General features: G+C 38.5%; 1 protein-coding gene across 1 annotated transcript; it reads left to right on the top strand.

The window, feature by feature from the left end:
* Nucleotides 1–10,229: 10,229 nt before the first annotated feature.
* LOC122638690 (shaggy-related protein kinase epsilon-like) lies at nt 10,230–17,079 on the top strand. Its single transcript, XM_043831546.1, has 13 exons — nt 10,230–10,659; nt 11,197–11,451; nt 11,583–11,675; nt 12,147–12,206; nt 12,309–12,581; nt 12,725–12,799; nt 13,734–13,790; nt 13,870–14,010; nt 14,573–14,623; nt 14,742–14,837; nt 14,940–15,023; nt 16,426–16,528; nt 16,625–17,079. The coding sequence occupies exons 1-13, from the start codon at nt 10,600–10,602 to the stop codon at nt 16,684–16,686; spliced, it is 1,410 nt and encodes a 469-aa protein (XP_043687481.1). The 5' UTR covers nt 10,230–10,599; the 3' UTR covers nt 16,687–17,079.
* Nucleotides 17,080–18,166: the final 1,087 nt, after the last annotated feature.

Raw genomic sequence — 18,166 nt, 5'->3', positions numbered from 1 at the left:
GAAGAAGACGAGGATTACTGTGAATGTGATTATACAGTCGAGACTATTTACAAAATTAGGGTTTTGAGTCAAGAACGAACCTCGCGTGGTGAACAATCAATCCTTGCTGGGTGGTGAGAATACAGCCCCAAAGGTGCAAAGGGCTTCTATCTATATAGCTTCGGTGTCTGTGCGATATGGGTTTGTGTGTATTCTTAACACAACGCAAGGGTGGTGGTTCGGGTATTGACTCGTCGACCCGTGATTTTGATCAGTGATCAGGCAGTGAGAAGACTCTGAAATCATCTCTGATGGAAGCAACAAGAAATTAGGAAAAGTTTGTTTGCTGCTGCTGCTGCTGCTTTCTGTTATGTTATACTGATATATACTCCATTGTTTCTTGGTTAATCTCTTTAGACATCAAATGAGTTGTCTTCGGTTGTTTCCTTCTATATTACTTCTATAATTATATGTTTAGCTGCAAAAGAAAACAAAATCTCTCTCTCTCTCTCTCTCTCTCTCTCTATATATATATATATATATATTTTTTTTTCTCTACTGATAATGTAGGGTCTGGGCGTACACGAAGGTAGTGGCGGTGGCCGGTGGTGGCAAGCAAGATGGGTGCCGCCGCCCATAGGGTCATCATGTCCTATTAAATGCAGCCGCATGGCTCTTTATTGTGTACTGGTGGCGAAACAGGTATATCATATCAGAAAACAATAAATGATGGGGTAGGCTGGCTCCTTTGTAATATCCTTCTCGATCAATCATGGGTCGACGCGTGGTAGGCGTGTGTGAACTGGAGATTGGGACTGGGTCTTTGCTTATGCCTTAGAGTGAAGGGAGGATAGGGGGTTGTACCTGGTTGACGGGACGTTACGTGCAGGGTGACCTTGATTAGGGAAGGCCATCATGTCAGATACGTCATACATGCATGCATTGGTGGCTTCCAATTCAGTCTCAACTCTCCTACTATGATATTTCATATCGACAGGTCCACCAGCGTCCACCATTCTCGGACCAACGAGACTATTGGAGGATCGATCATGGTTTTGAGGAAGTGGATCGGAATTGGATTTTTAGGGTTAAGACTCTAAAAAGTTACAGATTCTGACTGAAACCGGTTGGATTCGAATCGGAATCCATATCCGAATCAACTGATTTGATAGATGGATGTGAATCGTCTTGATCATACATATAGTTCTAATAGCCGAAATAGGATTTAATGTCAAAAAGTTTCAAAATTATTGTATTGGTAATGTGAGTTGAAGTAACACTTTTTTAGTCCAACATTGTTCACTGACGAGTGTGAGGATTTTTTTATAACGCCTCGTTTGTTTAAAAGGAAAAAAGACGATGGCAGTCTCAATTTGGATATCTTATTCGTGTTCAAGCGTTTTGCCTAGGTGGGGGTAAGGTAATCATTACGTGGTTCATCATCTCTAGGCAGCACGGTCTTGTCGGGCAACTTAGAGGTAGAGGATTTGAATTTTGATAGCCTAGTCTTCGTCATCTCCTTGGAGCAAGGATTTGGATGTGTGAGAGAGAGCGATCCATGGTGGAAGAGAACTCAATTGATGAGTGTTTGATTGCAAGTTAACTTGGACCGAGATCAAGGGTCATTGTTGTTGAGGTGGCTTTCCCTAGATTTTATGACAAATCCCCACCAAATCGGTAGGACTTTGCAAGGTGGTGGGGGTGGGAGAGTCCTTGAGCCATGTCTGCCAACAAGAAAAAATGCTGTGTTTTTTTGTTGTCAATCCAAGATCCCACCCCTGATAACCAAACAATCTCAAATCCCATGTGGTGAAATAGTTTACAATTATCCCACTCAATCAAAATCCCATCATATCAAACAAACAGGGCCTATGTATTTGTGGGACTTTAAAGGGATGTGAATTCAAAAGGGAAGTATCCCTTCTTGGGAATGTTCGGGTTGGGTCGTTACATACCTTCACATCCATACCTATTTGTATAGGTACAATTGTACGTACGTGACTAATGAAGGCACAGATATCAGTCTTTTCTATATTTTATTCTAGGTTGCTTATAATATGTTTTTATACTCTTTGCATTTTTTTATTTTTTTTTGGTCTGCATATTGTTATCAATGTTTGCATTCAACCCACTATCGAGCATAGCCATTTGTATCTCTGTGATAATCACATATTGTGTGTAACAATACTGTGATTTTTGTTGCACAAAGAAAGATGTGAGGTTTCCCTCTCTGTAACACGAGAAAAATTACAGAGACGAAGAACTCTAACCAATCTTTATTGAATGAATTCTTGATTGAGATCCTTTTCTAGGGCGCTATGGCCTCCTTTTATACATGTTATTCTCAAGATTGCTTAATTTCTTTCTTAGACAGATGATTGAGCCATTCTAGGCTTAGGATATTCCTAATCTTCAGCCACTAGGAGTCTTTCCACATGTAGATTGTAGTTACCATTCGTAATGCCATCGGGATTCTCCCATATACGACATAGGAGTCTTTGACGGAATATGTTTCTTGGGCCCCACTCTTCCACGTGTTATCACATGACTGGTCGAATATAATATGGTGTATCAATTTTAAAAGGGTGTTTTATTTTAGGGATGGAAACGCATGTTACCTGGTTGCACTATTATAGAGCATTTACAACTCTGCCCTTATTGTACTTCGGTTCTATTACAACATTCAAACAACACAACTCAGATTAGTTCTACATCAAGGAGAGTAAGATGAATATTTCCTTCAATTTTGGAAAGAGTCATCCACTATCAGATAAGTCTTATCTATAGTCTTCACTGCTCACTGTTATTTACACTAATAGTACAACATCTTCTTTTTATGTATGTCCATTCATCCCTTCAATATTAATCCTTATGACTTGCTTGGTAGTTTAAAATTTTCCAATGCTTCAATATGCAAGACCATCAATTTCATTTTGACTAAACTTAACATGTGAGTAGGGGACCGTGACGTCTTTATGTCCATAAAATGTCAACCCCAACAACTTAAAAATGATTACACCCTATAAAATCGAATGGATAGAGTTTTCCTTAAGCCCCCATGAATGGGAACCATGCCCATTCATTGGGGCTTCAAATGCATGCGAGAGGGTATTGGGGAACACACTAAAAAGCCTATAAGTTTTATGAACTCTAGAATTGTGTGGTGAAGGAAAACTTTCTCTAAGTCAAATTGTCTTTTGTTTTTGTAAGCTTGATCCGTTGTGCCGTTTAAAAAATGTTGATTCCACAGTAAACCGTTGATTTTCTCTTAGAATGATCTTAACCAGCCCCATTACTTTTTATGCATTAGTCGAGTACTAGTCAAAGAAGTGGCGTGGGGGTGTCAGGGCACTGTTAGCAAAAAGGCATTTAAAACACAAACATGTTCCCGTTTATTACCGTTTTAAACACGTTTTGCCTTATATAAGGATAACATACGGTAAAAAATGACAAACGGCAAGCATTTTCGTTTTAAACGCTTTTAAAATACGTTTAAAATACATTTCCTTTTTTTTGGCGTTTTTTAAGACCTTGGACTTAATTGACTGTATCTTTCTTTCCCGAACTCTGATCGGCCTGATTCTTTCACCGACGTAAAGAAGACTCAAAGGCCCACATTTTCATGATATCACCTTCAACTCAAAGTCCATGCATGGATAACGAAAATAGAAGTATATATCTCAAATAAAAATTCCTCAATTTATATGAGAATAGTGCCGTTTGTTTGGTTCCCTTTTTTTTTTAATATAAAAATTTAAAACCCACACCATCCGTTAGCAATTTTTTACCGTTTAAAACCCGTACTATAGAACTCCGTTTTTTTGCGGTTCCCATTTTTGCAGGTTTCCCATCTCCGACATTCCAAAGCCCTCAGCTTTCCCGCATCAGACCCCTCTCAGCTCCCCTATTCTCGAACCCATCTTCCTGTCTCCCCCATCTCCAGCGTTGCAAAGCCCTCCGGGCACCTACCGCATCAGACCCCTCTCAGCTACCCCACTCCCGGGCCCTGCAACCCATGGCCGCACCTCCTGGCTCCATTACCTACGCCTGATCAGCATCTGCATTTACATTTTACTGAATGAATAGAACCAATTGGGAATCTTTGACAACTCCATAAATCAGATCAGATGGTTTTTGATGTAATAAGACAAACAAAATCATTTTAGTATATGCCCAAATTGATTAAACCAGGCCGGTACTGAAAACAAAAACACCAAAGCAACAAGATTCAAGACATACGACATAAACACTGATGATCAAGTACGAAAAGGAAATGACCGTCGTCGACATTTGCATACCAACCGATGGGGAAACTAAACCAAGTTCGCATAGAATAAAAAGGATCTTTTTGGTAAGTAAAATACAAATTGGTTGCTTAAAATTACAAATTGGAAAGGATCCTCTCCAATTCCCCTAAACTATTTTGTGCGAGAATTTGGGATGGAGATTTCAATACGTGGCAGCTTAGACATCCCATGGTCTAGGCTCATTGACTTCCATTTTTTTTTATTTTTTTTTTGGGGTGGTGAGTCTAGGTTTTGCTACCACCCACCCTTATTTGTATGGAAGACGCTAGCACAATGCACACATGATACGATAGTGATAGTCGATCTGCTTTAATACCAACATGTTGCAATTTGCACCATCACTACACATGCACCATAGACTATATAGAAGGCATTGAATGCTCTTATTCATAAAGATGAAGAAAGGACAAGAGATCACTGTTTGGTCGTGCATGTAGCCTATGCACCAATGTAGGGGCCAATGAGACCGTGAACAGGAGTATCAGCATGGATGAGAGTTTTGATTGAAGGGTTGGGCAATAATTTTGTGTGTATCTATGTTTTGGTGCATGAGCCATGCAACCAAACAATGTTTTTTTTCTCTGAAGGAAATTCTTTCTTTATAGAAAAAGAACATACACGAAAAAAACAAAAACCATCTAGAATGATGCCACTATGTACACACTCATTAGGCTCACGTATGTGTAGGAGCTACATGTGTAATGCAACCAAGCAACGATCTATTGCCCTTTGATAGGTAGGCCCAAGGAGAGTTGAAGTCATAACCTATTAATTGTGAGGTGTTGATTTTTGCCTTAAGTTGTCTCCTTTAAATTAACAAAGAAACTGTTGATTCTCACATTTAGTTTTCGACAAAATCAGTAATGAAAGCAATCAATTAATACCTGAGTTTGTATGGCTTTTTGACATTTTGGATTGCAAGAGAATCTGGGCCCTTTGGCAAGTTGGTATTAGATAGGGTTCTAAACGGATCGGATTCAGCTCGGATAGTGCTATATCCATATCCGTATCCAATTAGTTATCGGACGGATTCGGATAGTGCTAAACGGATACGGACACGGATACAGATCGAATATTTTATCCGTTTACATGTAAATATAACTTTTCGGCTAACTATAGCCTATCCATATCCGCATCCATTTAGCTTTCGGACGGATTCGGATAATGCTAAACGGATATGGACACAGATACGGAAACGGATTTTGACTATTCATTCACACCCCTAGTATTAGATCAAGATACTTAGCAATTAGTGGACAAGTTCAATAATAATAATAATAGGGAAGTAGTTCTCTGTCCGAGAATGTGGCCTATGCCAGCATTCCCATGTGTCTATCTCTCTCCTCCTCAAAACAAAGGGGCAGATGTGTCTTTTCATATGGGGAGGAGAGAGATAGACTCATGAGACTGCTGACGTAGGCCACACTGCCAAACAGAGAACTTTCTCCCAAAAATGACATTTTCATTGGCCCTTCCCAATAACACCATCTCACTTCCCAGTTATTAGTGTTTCACAGTGATCAAAAACAATAAAAATTAGGGTTGTATTTGGTATGCAATTTAGGTCGATTTCGAATTCTCCGACGATAAAAACAACTGTCCGAGAATGTAAAATCGACCTAGAATGCATTCTAAGAATACATACCAAACACAGCTTTGATATCTGACGCAACACCTGCACTTCGATCGAGCTTTGAAATGGTTGTCTGTCAAGGGAAGGCTTCTCTCATGGGTTGAAGCAATAATGGGTCATGTGACCAGGACGAAATTTTGCTGCTACCTGGGTTGCAGGAATGTTTGTGCTATACACTGCTCACAACCAAAGAAATGGAATCAAAAGGGTATTTTGAAAAATATTATAACCTATGGGGAAGTGAATTATTCCATTTCTTGGGCTGCAAGCCGAGGTAGCAGAAATTAACATTCCTGCAACCTGGATAGAAGCAAAAATTCTTCAAGTAAATAATAGTTTTTCGTGTTATGGTGGAATTTTTTTTCAGGTCAAAATCGAAAAAGTGTTTTTTTTTTTTAGTGTTAGAATCTTCGAATAACCGCAATATGGAGTTATACAGCGAATCCGGATCGGTATCTATATCGGTATTGGCCATAGTTATAGATATTGGGATCGATCAATGCCAATACCATACCGGATGTATCAAACTGGAAAGGCAAAATAGTAAAATTAAAACCCACATCAATATCTTGAAGGGTAAAAGTGTCTAATCCAAGCTGATACAGCTGATCTATGTTTGTATCGGTATAAGTATCAGTGACGATCGATACCAAATTACTGATCCTAATACCATGCACTAAAACCCTAATATTAGGGTCATTGATACCGGCACCAATAGCGTGAACTAAAACCTTGAAGGTAAGGCTCCTATCAAAAAGATGAAAATCTCAGGGAACAAATTAATTGAGCCATCGAATATGGAGAAAATGTGGGAAAGTGGGAAAGAAAATGTAGGGGGAAAGGTTCTTTGTAGGACTTTTTTTTTTGTGTGCAACTTTCTTTATAGGAAACTAAGGGAAAAAATCCTCTACAGTGCCTTAATCTTACGGTGCACTGCAGTGCCGGCCTGAGAGCTCGACATGTGGCAGATGCGACATCCAATGGTGCCGAACTCGAGAAGAAAGAAAAAAAAAAAACTGCCTTGCATCAAGCTCGCACTGTTGGATGAAACTTCTTCCACTTGTCGAGCTCTCTGATCCGCACTACATGCACCACACGATGCCCACACTATAGAGGATTTTAATCCGAAACTAGAAGTATCAAACGGTCTGTTTTGCAAATCAGATCGATATATACTATGTTTGGATGTCTAGAAAAGAAAAGAAAAAAAATTCAAAATAATTTTGAATTTTTTTTCTTTTCTTTTCTTGACATCCAAACATAGCCATGGTGTTCGATTAGTGAGGTCAATTTTTCTTTTTATTAAATCCTACCGAGGGCCCATATGCCATTTGGTTTGGCTTCCCCGAATCTTGCTGAGCCCTTCCTCTTCTCCAACATCCCTCAATGGCTTGTTTTGATGTTGGGTGAGATATCTAAACTCAAGGTTTGCTTGGGTTGGGCTGAACATGTTAAAAGATAACGTGGATTTCGGCTTGGGCTTGCACATGGCCTCCTAAATCCTCATTTAAGCACTGGGTAGGCCCAAATTCATAATTTATAGAGGAGTCGTTTGATGAGGCTGAAATAAACCTGCGTGGTCCATAGTCCACAACTCCTATTTTAAGTAGTTTCCTTTTGACTCATTGGATTATAACCACTTTTAAGTTAAACAAATGGAATGAGCTGTATTAATTGAAAATTACACCTATAGTTTAAGTTCGAGAGAAGTGATTAAACACAATAGTTGATTTTATAATGGATGTTAGTTCATTCCAAACATCTCTACTTGATCGCCTGGTCTCAATACAAGCGTCTGAGCCAATGGGTGAGGACGCCTGAGTATCTAACTAGGGGGCAAATGCGTCACCAATATGATGTGCTACATCCAACACTAGTTTCCAATTACAATAGAGATCTCTTAAGGACACCAACATTCAGGTAAGAACTCTCCTCAGAAAAACTCTAACTTGAAAATTCTCAAATCTCACTAGTTTTACTTGCTTACACAAGAAAACGATAAAAACATATAAATGCTCCTCCAAGTTTAGTCGATCTATCGGTCCAAGCCCTCCACAACCATCATGGACCTCAGAAAAAAAAAAAAAAAATCACATTCTGATCACCACAAAAAATGTCGGAATAGGTCAATCTTCAAAACAGGTACAAGAATTCAAGACACACATAACAATTACAAAATAAAAAACAACCATGGAGTTTGTCTTCAACGTAATGCTTCCAAGTCTTTTATGTTTTAAATCTAAGTTGAATTTTGGGACTTGATGAAGCTTCTCAATTTGGTTTCCAAGCTTCCATATGCACCTTACTCTTTACTCTTGATTAAGCTTGCTTGAGAGAGAGAAAGAGAGAGAGAGAGAGAGAGAGAACAATCTGAAAGAGTATAGAAGGATCTTTATCACCTCCAGTTTACTTGCCCGGCCGAGTTCCCTATTTCCTCTAACAAGGGGGATTGGAATGACCACCCTACCCCTACCCAAATACTCTACCCGGATGGGATCCACCACCCCTCTATTAGAGGAACTGGGGAACTAGGCCGGAGAACTGGAGGAGATAATTTTCCGAGTATAGAATACCCTCTCCCTAAAAAAATATACCAAACAATTAAATGAAAAACCTTATGCAAAAGAAAGTTTAAGAAGCACAATCAAATGCTATTTGAAAAACTCGCAACCTTTCCAAACTATTTGATTTTAATTTTTTTTTTTCAAATTGCAAAACATATCTTTTGTATTCTAGATTTGTATTTTTTATATTCCTAATATTTTGTACTTATTTGATTTCATATAATTCTTTAAGACATGCCGCCTGCGTTCAAAAGAGTTGTAATAATGTTTTAGTTCATTGTTTGTCTTTTTTACCGCTTATGTCTTTTAATATATTTATTTTTTTTCTTTAATTATCTAAACATGCTTCACTTAATCTATAATGTTTCAATGCATGAATCATTGTATAAGGAATTATCTACCCAGCCCTCATTACAAATTTATGGTCAACTATTTACTATGTGAATGATTCCACCACCATTGTGGATTTTGGACCAAGACCCTTTCTTCTAATTGTCCTTATGCATTCCATAGGGCTGCAGACTCACCAAATGCATTGCATATAAATTAGGGCTTCAGACTTAATGTCCACGGTTTATCGGGACAGTTCGATAGTTCTCGATGATCTTAGCCTAAGTTTGGACTGCTTTGTGGTTTATACCTGGATTCTTCAATTTGGTTCGATTCTTTTCTTTGAAAACTATGTGGCTAAGGTTTTACTCGGAATCATAATGGTATCATTCTCTGTCGATTTTGATATAGTCAATCAGATTCATCTCTAGAATTGGTGTGTATGATCCCCGATTTCAACAGCCGGGTCTTATTGGCCTATCTCGATTGGAAGTGATCAAGGCTGATCTCAATTTCGGTCGATTCAACTTGTCCGATCCTTGAAAACCCTCGATTCTAGGGCGAATCTAGAATAATCGAGGTTGTTTAAAAGGGAGCGGTCCGAGCGGACCCATTTAAGGTGAATCTGGTTTGAATCCGGTCCATCCATTAGATGCTTTGTCATTATTAAAACACCTCGAACGCCGACATGTTGAATGGGGCTTGACCCGGCATTTGTCAGACTCTCTCCTTTAATTATTATAAATCATTACTTAAAAATAATTAAAGGATTATAATCAAATCAAACAGGACCCAAACAAGAAAATCCGTTAATGCTGGATTTGACCAAAATGGCTCTCTTTGACCTAATTAAACTTCCCAAAAGTAAGATTAGGAGAAAGTCCCCATCACTGTGTGGACTCTTGTAATATATAACAAATGGACAGCATAGATACCGATCATACACTGCATCAGCATAAGCGTTTGATGTTCCCTCAATAATCACGACCATCCGATCTTATTTCCCAAAAAATTAATGGAAGAACCCTTAAATCGGAATAAAAGTAGTCATTTGGCTCTGCAAAATTGAAGGAAACGATTCTTAAGGAACTAATCAGAGCCACACAATTAGTATCCAAAAAAAATCCAAACAAAACCGATAAGAAGGGTGGAAAAAGTCCCGGATTTTCAGCCAAGGTTCTTCTTTGTAATTTCATATAATTATTAAGAGTGTTTCGGTAGTACGGATCTTATGTGGGAGTGTGTTTTGAATCGTAGGATTGTGCATCTAGATGAAACGAACGGTTGTGAGTGAAAGTTTGACTAGAATACGGTAGGTAAAGGAATGATTGGGGCTTGAGAGAGGAATTGCGTTTTGTTTGGTTTCTGGTTTTTGGCTTTTTCGTTTTTCTTTGTTTCGGAGCGGAAGGAAGAAAGACAGAGAGAGAAAATCGACAGCGAGAAAAGAAAAAGAGACATTTGTTGTTGTTCTTGGAGTGTGGAGGAGGACGGTTGTTAATCCAAAGGAAACCCAGTGCCCATCCACCTTGGTTGAGTCTCTGCGAGAGAGACAGAGAGAGAGAGATTCTTTTTTTCTGAAATTCCTTCTCTCTCTCTCCCTTGGTTGGTTCTCTCTGGAACGGAGAGGAAGGAGGAGGGGAAGGGAGAGTTTTGCTTTCTGGGATTTTTTTTATTCTCATTTTTCAATTTTCCCCCCTTCTTTCATCTGGAGCTTCAGAGACGCAGAGGTGGAAGAGAAGCTCAAAAGTTAGGGCTTTTTTTTGTTGTGGGTAGAGCAGATATAGCCATGCATGTCATGCGTCGCCTTAAGAGCATTGCTTCTGGCCGCTCCTCCATTTCTGATCCGGTGAGTTTTTTCTGCTTCCAGCCTTCCACCCCCAATAATTTTTTGGGTTTTTTTTTGGTTATCTTTTACCTTATTTGTTTGTGTTGTATTTGTCTTTTTTCTGTGATCTGTGTGTATTTTAATATCTTTTGATGTAGGGTTTGGGTCAAGGCCTTAAGGGTTAATAATATGTGATTAATATTGCTTATATGATTCATTAATGGTGCCTTTATTATTATCTGTACGGTGGTGTGAAAGTATTAGCTGATCACTTTAGAATCTCCATTTCTCAGTTATTTTTATATTGGTCTGGGATGTGTTTTCTCTTGGGGGAATGAGGGATTGAACGTTAGGTTTTTCATTGGAATGTGATTTGGTCTGGGTTTTTTCTTTGGCTGTTGGGGAGGGGATGTGAGATTCATCATCTATTGATATTTCCTCCTCCCTGGATCAATGGGCGTTTTGCATTGCGATTTATATATATATATATATATATATATTTTTTTTTTTTTGATTACCTCAATCTTTTAAAATAATTTCTCAATTATTTTATGGTAGGGTGGGGATTCTGGGACGAAAAGGGCAAAAATTGATCAAGAAGTAGAACAGAATGTTACTGGGGAATCTCACTCAGAGGAGAAATCAACCACAGAGATAGAACAACACATGGCTTCTGCTACTCTTGAAACTGCCGCAGGAACATCTGATATTTCTTCTATTTCTAAAACGGAAAAATCTGGATATGATCAGCTTCCGAAAGAAATGCGTGAAATGAAAATAAGAGATGATAAAGCTGACAGCCTTGATGAGAAGGTAAAAATTTGCTCGTAATTTAATTATTGTTTGTTAACCTGTCTGAGTTTGTAAGAAAATTGGAATGAATATTTTGCTCCGGTATTTCGCATTCGTCCTTTATTATCTGATTCTGGTATGGGATGTTGCAGGATATAGAAGCTTCTGTGGTGAATGGTAATGGGACAGAGACTGGTCAGATAATAGCAACGACAATAGGTGGTCGAAATGGTCAGCCAAAACAGGTAATTTTGTTTCTTAGGTTGAATCCATTGTATATTTTCTGGTGGTTGTATTTGCCACTTGAACTTCTTCCCGCATATCATAAGTGAATAAATATTGCATCTCAATGTACTTCACTCATGCTGATTAGTAAGCAAATTGGGCTACCCTTGATTGTCGGTATGTGGTGTATACTTCTCTTTTGGAAAATATGATTTGTATTTTTTTTACTTATGTCCTTTTGTTGTTTCTGCATGTACGATATTGTGTTGGCACCTTCATTAAAATGTCATGGTAGTTAATTTTCATCTTAACCTTTAATTGCTCCTTAATACCTTTTTCTAGGAAATAACCCCACTTCATTCAAAAACCTTTTGATGAGTCCAAATTTTTGAGGCTCTTTTCATCCATTTCATCAAAGTCTCCATTTATGTCTATGGAAGCTGTTACAATTGTTTTTCTCATGTGACAACTCATGATTATTTGGGTGACAGACGATCACATACATGGCAGAACGTGTAGTGGGCACTGGTTCCTTTGGTGTTGTCTTTCAGGTATTGAGAATTAAATTGTTTATGTCTGTGGTAGTTGTTTCTTGATGGCATGCTGTAACCTTCTGTATAGTTTTGTGACATTGGATAATTTTCTTGGTGCAGGCAAAGTGCCTGGAAACAGGTGAAGCAGTTGCTATAAAAAAGGTCTTGCAAGACAAGAGATACAAAAACAGAGAACTCCAAATCATGCGGTTGCTTGACCATCCTAATGTAGTTCAGCTGAAGCATTGTTTCTCTTCTACTACTGAAAAGGATGAGGTGTATCTTAACCTTGTCCTGGAGTATGTGCCTGAGACAGTTTACCGAGTTTCAAAGCACTATACAAGGATGAGTCAACATATGCCCCTAATCTATGTGCAGCTTTACACTTACCAGGTAAGAATTGATGCTGCTCATGAGATGTTACTAATCTTTTTGGGGTTGTGGGATTAATTTATTGTACAACATTTTTACCATATGCGTATTGTTCTCTTTCATACTTTGTTCTAAAGTCATTTGTGTTCTTTTTCATTTTGTAGATCTGCCGTTCTCTTAATTACACTCATAGCGTTATTGGTGTGTGCCATCGTGATATTAAGCCACAAAATTTGTTGGTAAGACATTGTCTTGATTGATTTCTTATCTATGGCATTAATGAGCTACGTATGGCTGTAATCACTGGAAACAAATTTTGAATGTTAGTACTTCTAAATAAATCAAATTTTGTATCCATAATTTGGCAATGTATAAATCTACAGTAGTCATAGTTTAGACACCTTTTCTCATTGCAGCAGTTCTTTCTTATCTTTTCCACACAAAGGGTCATGAGTCATGCATTGAATTGCACTCATTATTCGACTGTGTGGTCAATTTTATGTTTGCTTTTGCACCCACTAAAATTTCATGCAAATTGAAGTTTCTAAAATAAGCTATGGATGTTATTCGACTATATGGCTGGAATAATTATGATCAGAGGCATTTGGATTCTTGCCTACCTTTTATATTGTCAAAGCCTCATAGTCTTGGAAAGCTAGAAGCATTGTGGTCAGATCAGTAATGATGAAGGGAATTTTTTTGGCAATTGCCAAAATACTCAAAATGTTACTACCGTAGTATATTTTTGGAGGAATAAGACTTGCACACTTTCGTTATTATTTTTTGTTTCCAACTTTATTTATAGCTATGTATACTTTGTTTTCTTTATGGTGAATTGACTAATTTATGTAGTTTTTGGCTGTTATGGTGTGAATTGTGTCATATTAGTTCGTTGCCATGTGCAATAAAGCCACATCATACTAATAAGAGATGATATGTCTACCCGATTCCCCAATTATTGTAAAAAGTTATTGTGAATAAAGTTTCGTTATTAAATTTTAGACAGAGGACAAGTAGCGTAGGTTGACCCAGCATGTGATCATGTCAAAGGATGCTATATTTATTGGTAGAGTTGGTATTCATTTCATGAAAAAAACATGATAAGTTATCTGGGATTTATTGCTCAGTTTTGGTTGATGCAACTTTTGATTTATAGTGTGATAAATATTGCAGGTTAATCCCCACACTCATCAACTAAAACTGTGTGATTTTGGAAGTGCAAAAATGTTGGTATGTGATAATTTCTTGTATTTGAATAATCATACTTTCCATTCTATTGCTTAATCTGACAGTTTTTGCCTGATTGCAGGTGCCAGGTGAACCTAATATATCATACATTTGTTCACGGTACTATAGGGCACCGGAACTGATCTTTGGCGCCACAGAATACACAACAGCAATTGATATATGGTCTGTTGGTTGTGTATTAGCTGAGCTTCTTCTAGGGCAGGTAGGTGTGCTTCTTTTAGTTAAATCTAAATGATAGATATTTCTGAATTGGATTTCTTAACATCTTGATAATGCTTCTAGGCCCATTGGCAATCTGAAGCATGGAGGGTTGAGCTATGTCCCATGTTACATTCCAAGCCTGAATCCAGCCCAAATATTACATTGATTGGCATGGGGAGATCCATGCCGATTTAATAAAATCGATTGGGTTCAGTTGGGCAGTTTTAAAATTTTCAATATAACGTGATTAATAATTATGAGTAATTTTAGTTATGTTACTATATTAGAAGTATGCTGATTGGACAGTCAGGCGGTATTGGATGGGGTTGGGTGGACAATTGGAGGGGGGGTTGGGAAAGTGGGTTTTGTGTGGTTTCACGCTGAGACCATGGGATACATTAACCCATCTGGTCTGCAGCCCATTTTAGCAATGCAGCCTGTTGAATAAGACCTGATAAATATTTTGCTTCTCTTGTACTTATTGCTTCTTTTTGTTTTTAGTTTCTGGTATGAGCATTTTGTGGAACTGTTTCTGATGTTTACTGGGTTATGCTTGTTTTCAGCCTCTCTTTCCTGGAGAAAGTGGAGTTGATCAGCTTGTGGAAATCATAAAGGTTTACCATCTGTTTGCTTATAAGTTTTGCCACACCCCCTCCCCCCCACACACTTCTCTTTGTTTTCCAACGCATTCTTTCATTGTATATTAACAAATTTGTTATATTGTCATACTAGGTTCTGGGGACGCCAACCAGAGAAGAGATCAAGTGCATGAATCCAAACTACACAGAGTTCAAGTTTCCTCAGATCAAAGCACACCCATGGCACAAGGTCTGTGAAGAGTCTTGTCATGGCAACATTTGATTTGTGTAATGTGTTCTTATACTTGCATTGATTGGTTAGTACAAGCTTTGCTAACCCTTCATCTTGCAGGTCTTTCGCAAGCGGATGCCTCCTGAAGCAGTTGATCTTGTATCAAGGCTGCTCCAGTATTCACCAAATTTGCGTTGCACTGCTGTAAGAAAATTCATCTCTTTCCAATTGAATATTGTTTATGCTTGTTACTTGTCTAAGAATAGGAATTCAACATTTGAAGTTCTATACCCCCCAACCCCAACACACACCCCCCCCCCCCCCAAACAAAAAAAGAAGGAGAGTAAAGAGAATACATGCATTTGATATTAGATTCTGTTTCCTTCTGCTCGTCTTGCTAGAAGTCAAGTTTTATCTTTGTAATGGAAGCTCATTCTGTAGTTAGGTTCTGGTTTGATTGGGGATAATGAACCTTACCATCTTCTTTTCTCATGACGAATATATTGAGTTAGATTCCAGTAGTGAAACATTAGTATGCCAAGGTGAAAGAGATGAATGAATGCCAAGGTGAAAGAGATGATTGAACTGTGCATGCCTCGTGGCATGGTGACATTGCAACCATATGTGTCCTCAACAAAGCTGTACACCTTCTATTTGGGATCAGCTGTAAGAACTAAGAAATCCTGCTCATAACTGCCATCTGTGGCCATCTTTTGTTAAATCATTGGGTACCAGGCCTTTCTCGTAACTTCGACCTGACCTATGCCATTTCAGCTTTTTCTTGCCCATTTAGAATAGAGCCTTGAAAAGTGCATCATGACACTACTTGGTGGTAGGCTTTGGTCTTCATCGCACATCAGGAAGCTAATACTTTCACATGCTGGCTGATGTTGAATTTCTGTAAAATATGGCCAGCATCAGTTTATAGCAGTTCTTTTTTAATTTTTTTTTTATCATTTGATGAAAATGTTTCTTTTAGCAAATACTCCAATATGAACATCAATTTTTAGATCATAATAACATATGAATATCCTTCGTCCGCCCGTTTCATTTTGCCAAAAGCCCCGGCAAAGGAAAGGGCTGTAGGTGATGGCGCGTTCTGCTTATCTTATTTGATTGGTGTAAGTTGTCTCTCGGTTGCAAATCACTTGAAAGCACATTTGCCCTTCACTCATCCCAGTCTAATCTCATGGTTTAAACTCTTTGTATAGGTTATTGGGTTGCAAAAAGTAATAAGAACACTGTAAGTAACTAAAATAAAAATGATAAATTAGAGTGTGTACTAGTACTATTTCAGTCTACAAGCGCTTAACAAATCATTTGGTTATTTCACTGACTGGACAGTTTGCGTGACCCGTATTTGAGTTTTGAGGGATTAATAATCTTGTTTTTTGTTCAGAAAAATATTCATTTGTTCGGGGTACATTTTCTGGTATATTACTGGTTACTAGAAGGCCATCTTTACTAATAATATTGAAGCCTATAGATTTGTAATTGATATTGCTGACACATATGCCATGAATCGTTTTTTTATTTAAACTCTTGCTTAATGCTATTTATTCAAAGCAGCTGTAATAACTGTTGTTGTGACCTGGGCTTCTTGCAGTTGGAGGCATGTGTGCATCCGTTCTTTGACGAGTTGAGGGATCCAAATGCACGCTTGCCAAATGGACGCAACCTTCCACCATTGTTCAATTTCACGCCCGAAGGTAAGATGATGTACATTTCCTTCTTACTGAACTATCCTCATTGTTAGTATGCCCAACTTAACATCCCCCCCCCCCCCCAAATGGAAAACCTTGCAGAACTAGCAGGAGCATCTCCTGAGCTGCTTCAGCGCCTCATTCCTGAGCATGTGAAGAAATAAAATTCTGAATTGGCGGTATGATTCTCGCAGTAGTTAATATATATGGGCAGGAAGCCAAATGGCTTGTATGGTCTCGTTGCTTGCCGTGTTACTGGATCCAAAACCCAACAGGCTTTAGTCCTGGAGATGGGACATGGTGAAGCAAGGCAGACAATGAGGACAGTTAGTAAGAGATGGGAGGTGGATTTCAATTGGAGGTTCTAGCTCTGGATTTATCGGCGGAGTTATGAGATGCACAGAATGCAAATTGAGATCAAGGTGCATGCTACAATATATCTATACCTTGTATTATTGTTACATAATAACAATAGGTGGCACTATGGTAGCTGTTTAGTTTTACACGTACGTAACTGTAGTATTCTCTAGTACTAGTATATATTTATAGTTTCATCAGAGAGTTTGTAGACATCGAGCAGCAAGAACTGAGAACCTTTTGATAATTTGGGAATGGGTGAAACAAGTGCAGGTTAAATCTGCATATGTGGGTTCAGATAATTAATTTCACTGGATTTGCATTACACCTTGCAATCTCTCTTCCTTCTGCATTTAACCTGTGTTTGGCTTTGAGCTTGATTATCATGGATTAATGACCGTGTTTCACTTCCATTTATTTTCTGGTTCTTGGTTTTGGCTTCTTTGTTTATCTCTGCCCTCATCATCTTCAATCTTTGAGCCTTATTCTGAGCTTGCAATTCAAAATTCTCTCCTTGAAGCTAAAGAAAAAGTGTCACTTAATATGAGATGGGGTTTCCTTACGCAGTGTCTTGAAGATTCCATTCTGTGCACGATACTAAAGTAGTAAAGCTTCATAGACCAACCAGATCTATATAAACTATCCAAAAGTAGATTCGAGGCTACAATGGAGAGTATGGCCCCTTAAGAATCCCACTTGGAAATGGAGTTGGAAGTGTATTTGGTTGTGCTGCGTACCTGTCTAAAGAGAAGTGTAATGCTTGGCAGTTCATTTTGTTCATAAGCTTCCTACCTTCTTTCTTCCCCACAACCCCCCCCCCCCCCAAAAAAAAGAAAAAAAATCTCTTGTAGTAGCAGCACAATGCATGATGTCTCTTATTTCATTGTTTTCTCACGTCGCTTTCATATTTGTTTTCCTCCTTAATTATGTGGGTTGTATTCGTTCTCTTCTATAACTATGTGGATTTTGTGGACAATTAATGTGTTTAGGGCTTGGGTCTTATGTTCAAGTTCTCCCTTTGAATTTACAATGCTAGTTGCTACTGCCACCCTCCTTGGATAAAAGTTATTCTAGGGATAACAGGCTGATCTTCCCCAAGAGTTCACATCGACGGGAAGGTTTGGCACCTCGATGTCGGCTCTTCGCCACCTGGGGCTGTAGTATGTTCCAAGGGTTGGGCTGTTCGCCCATTAAAGCGGTACGTGAGCTGGGTTCAGAACGTCGTGAGACAGTTCGGTCCATATCCGGTGTGGGCACATCCTCACCTTATGGCTACCCTCTTGGCAC

Source organism: Telopea speciosissima, chromosome 1, assembly GCF_018873765.1.
Source record: "Telopea speciosissima isolate NSW1024214 ecotype Mountain lineage chromosome 1, Tspe_v1, whole genome shotgun sequence".
NCBI classification, from domain to species: domain Eukaryota; kingdom Viridiplantae; phylum Streptophyta; class Magnoliopsida; order Proteales; family Proteaceae; genus Telopea; species Telopea speciosissima.
This window is presented reverse-complemented; position numbering and strand designations above follow the sequence as displayed.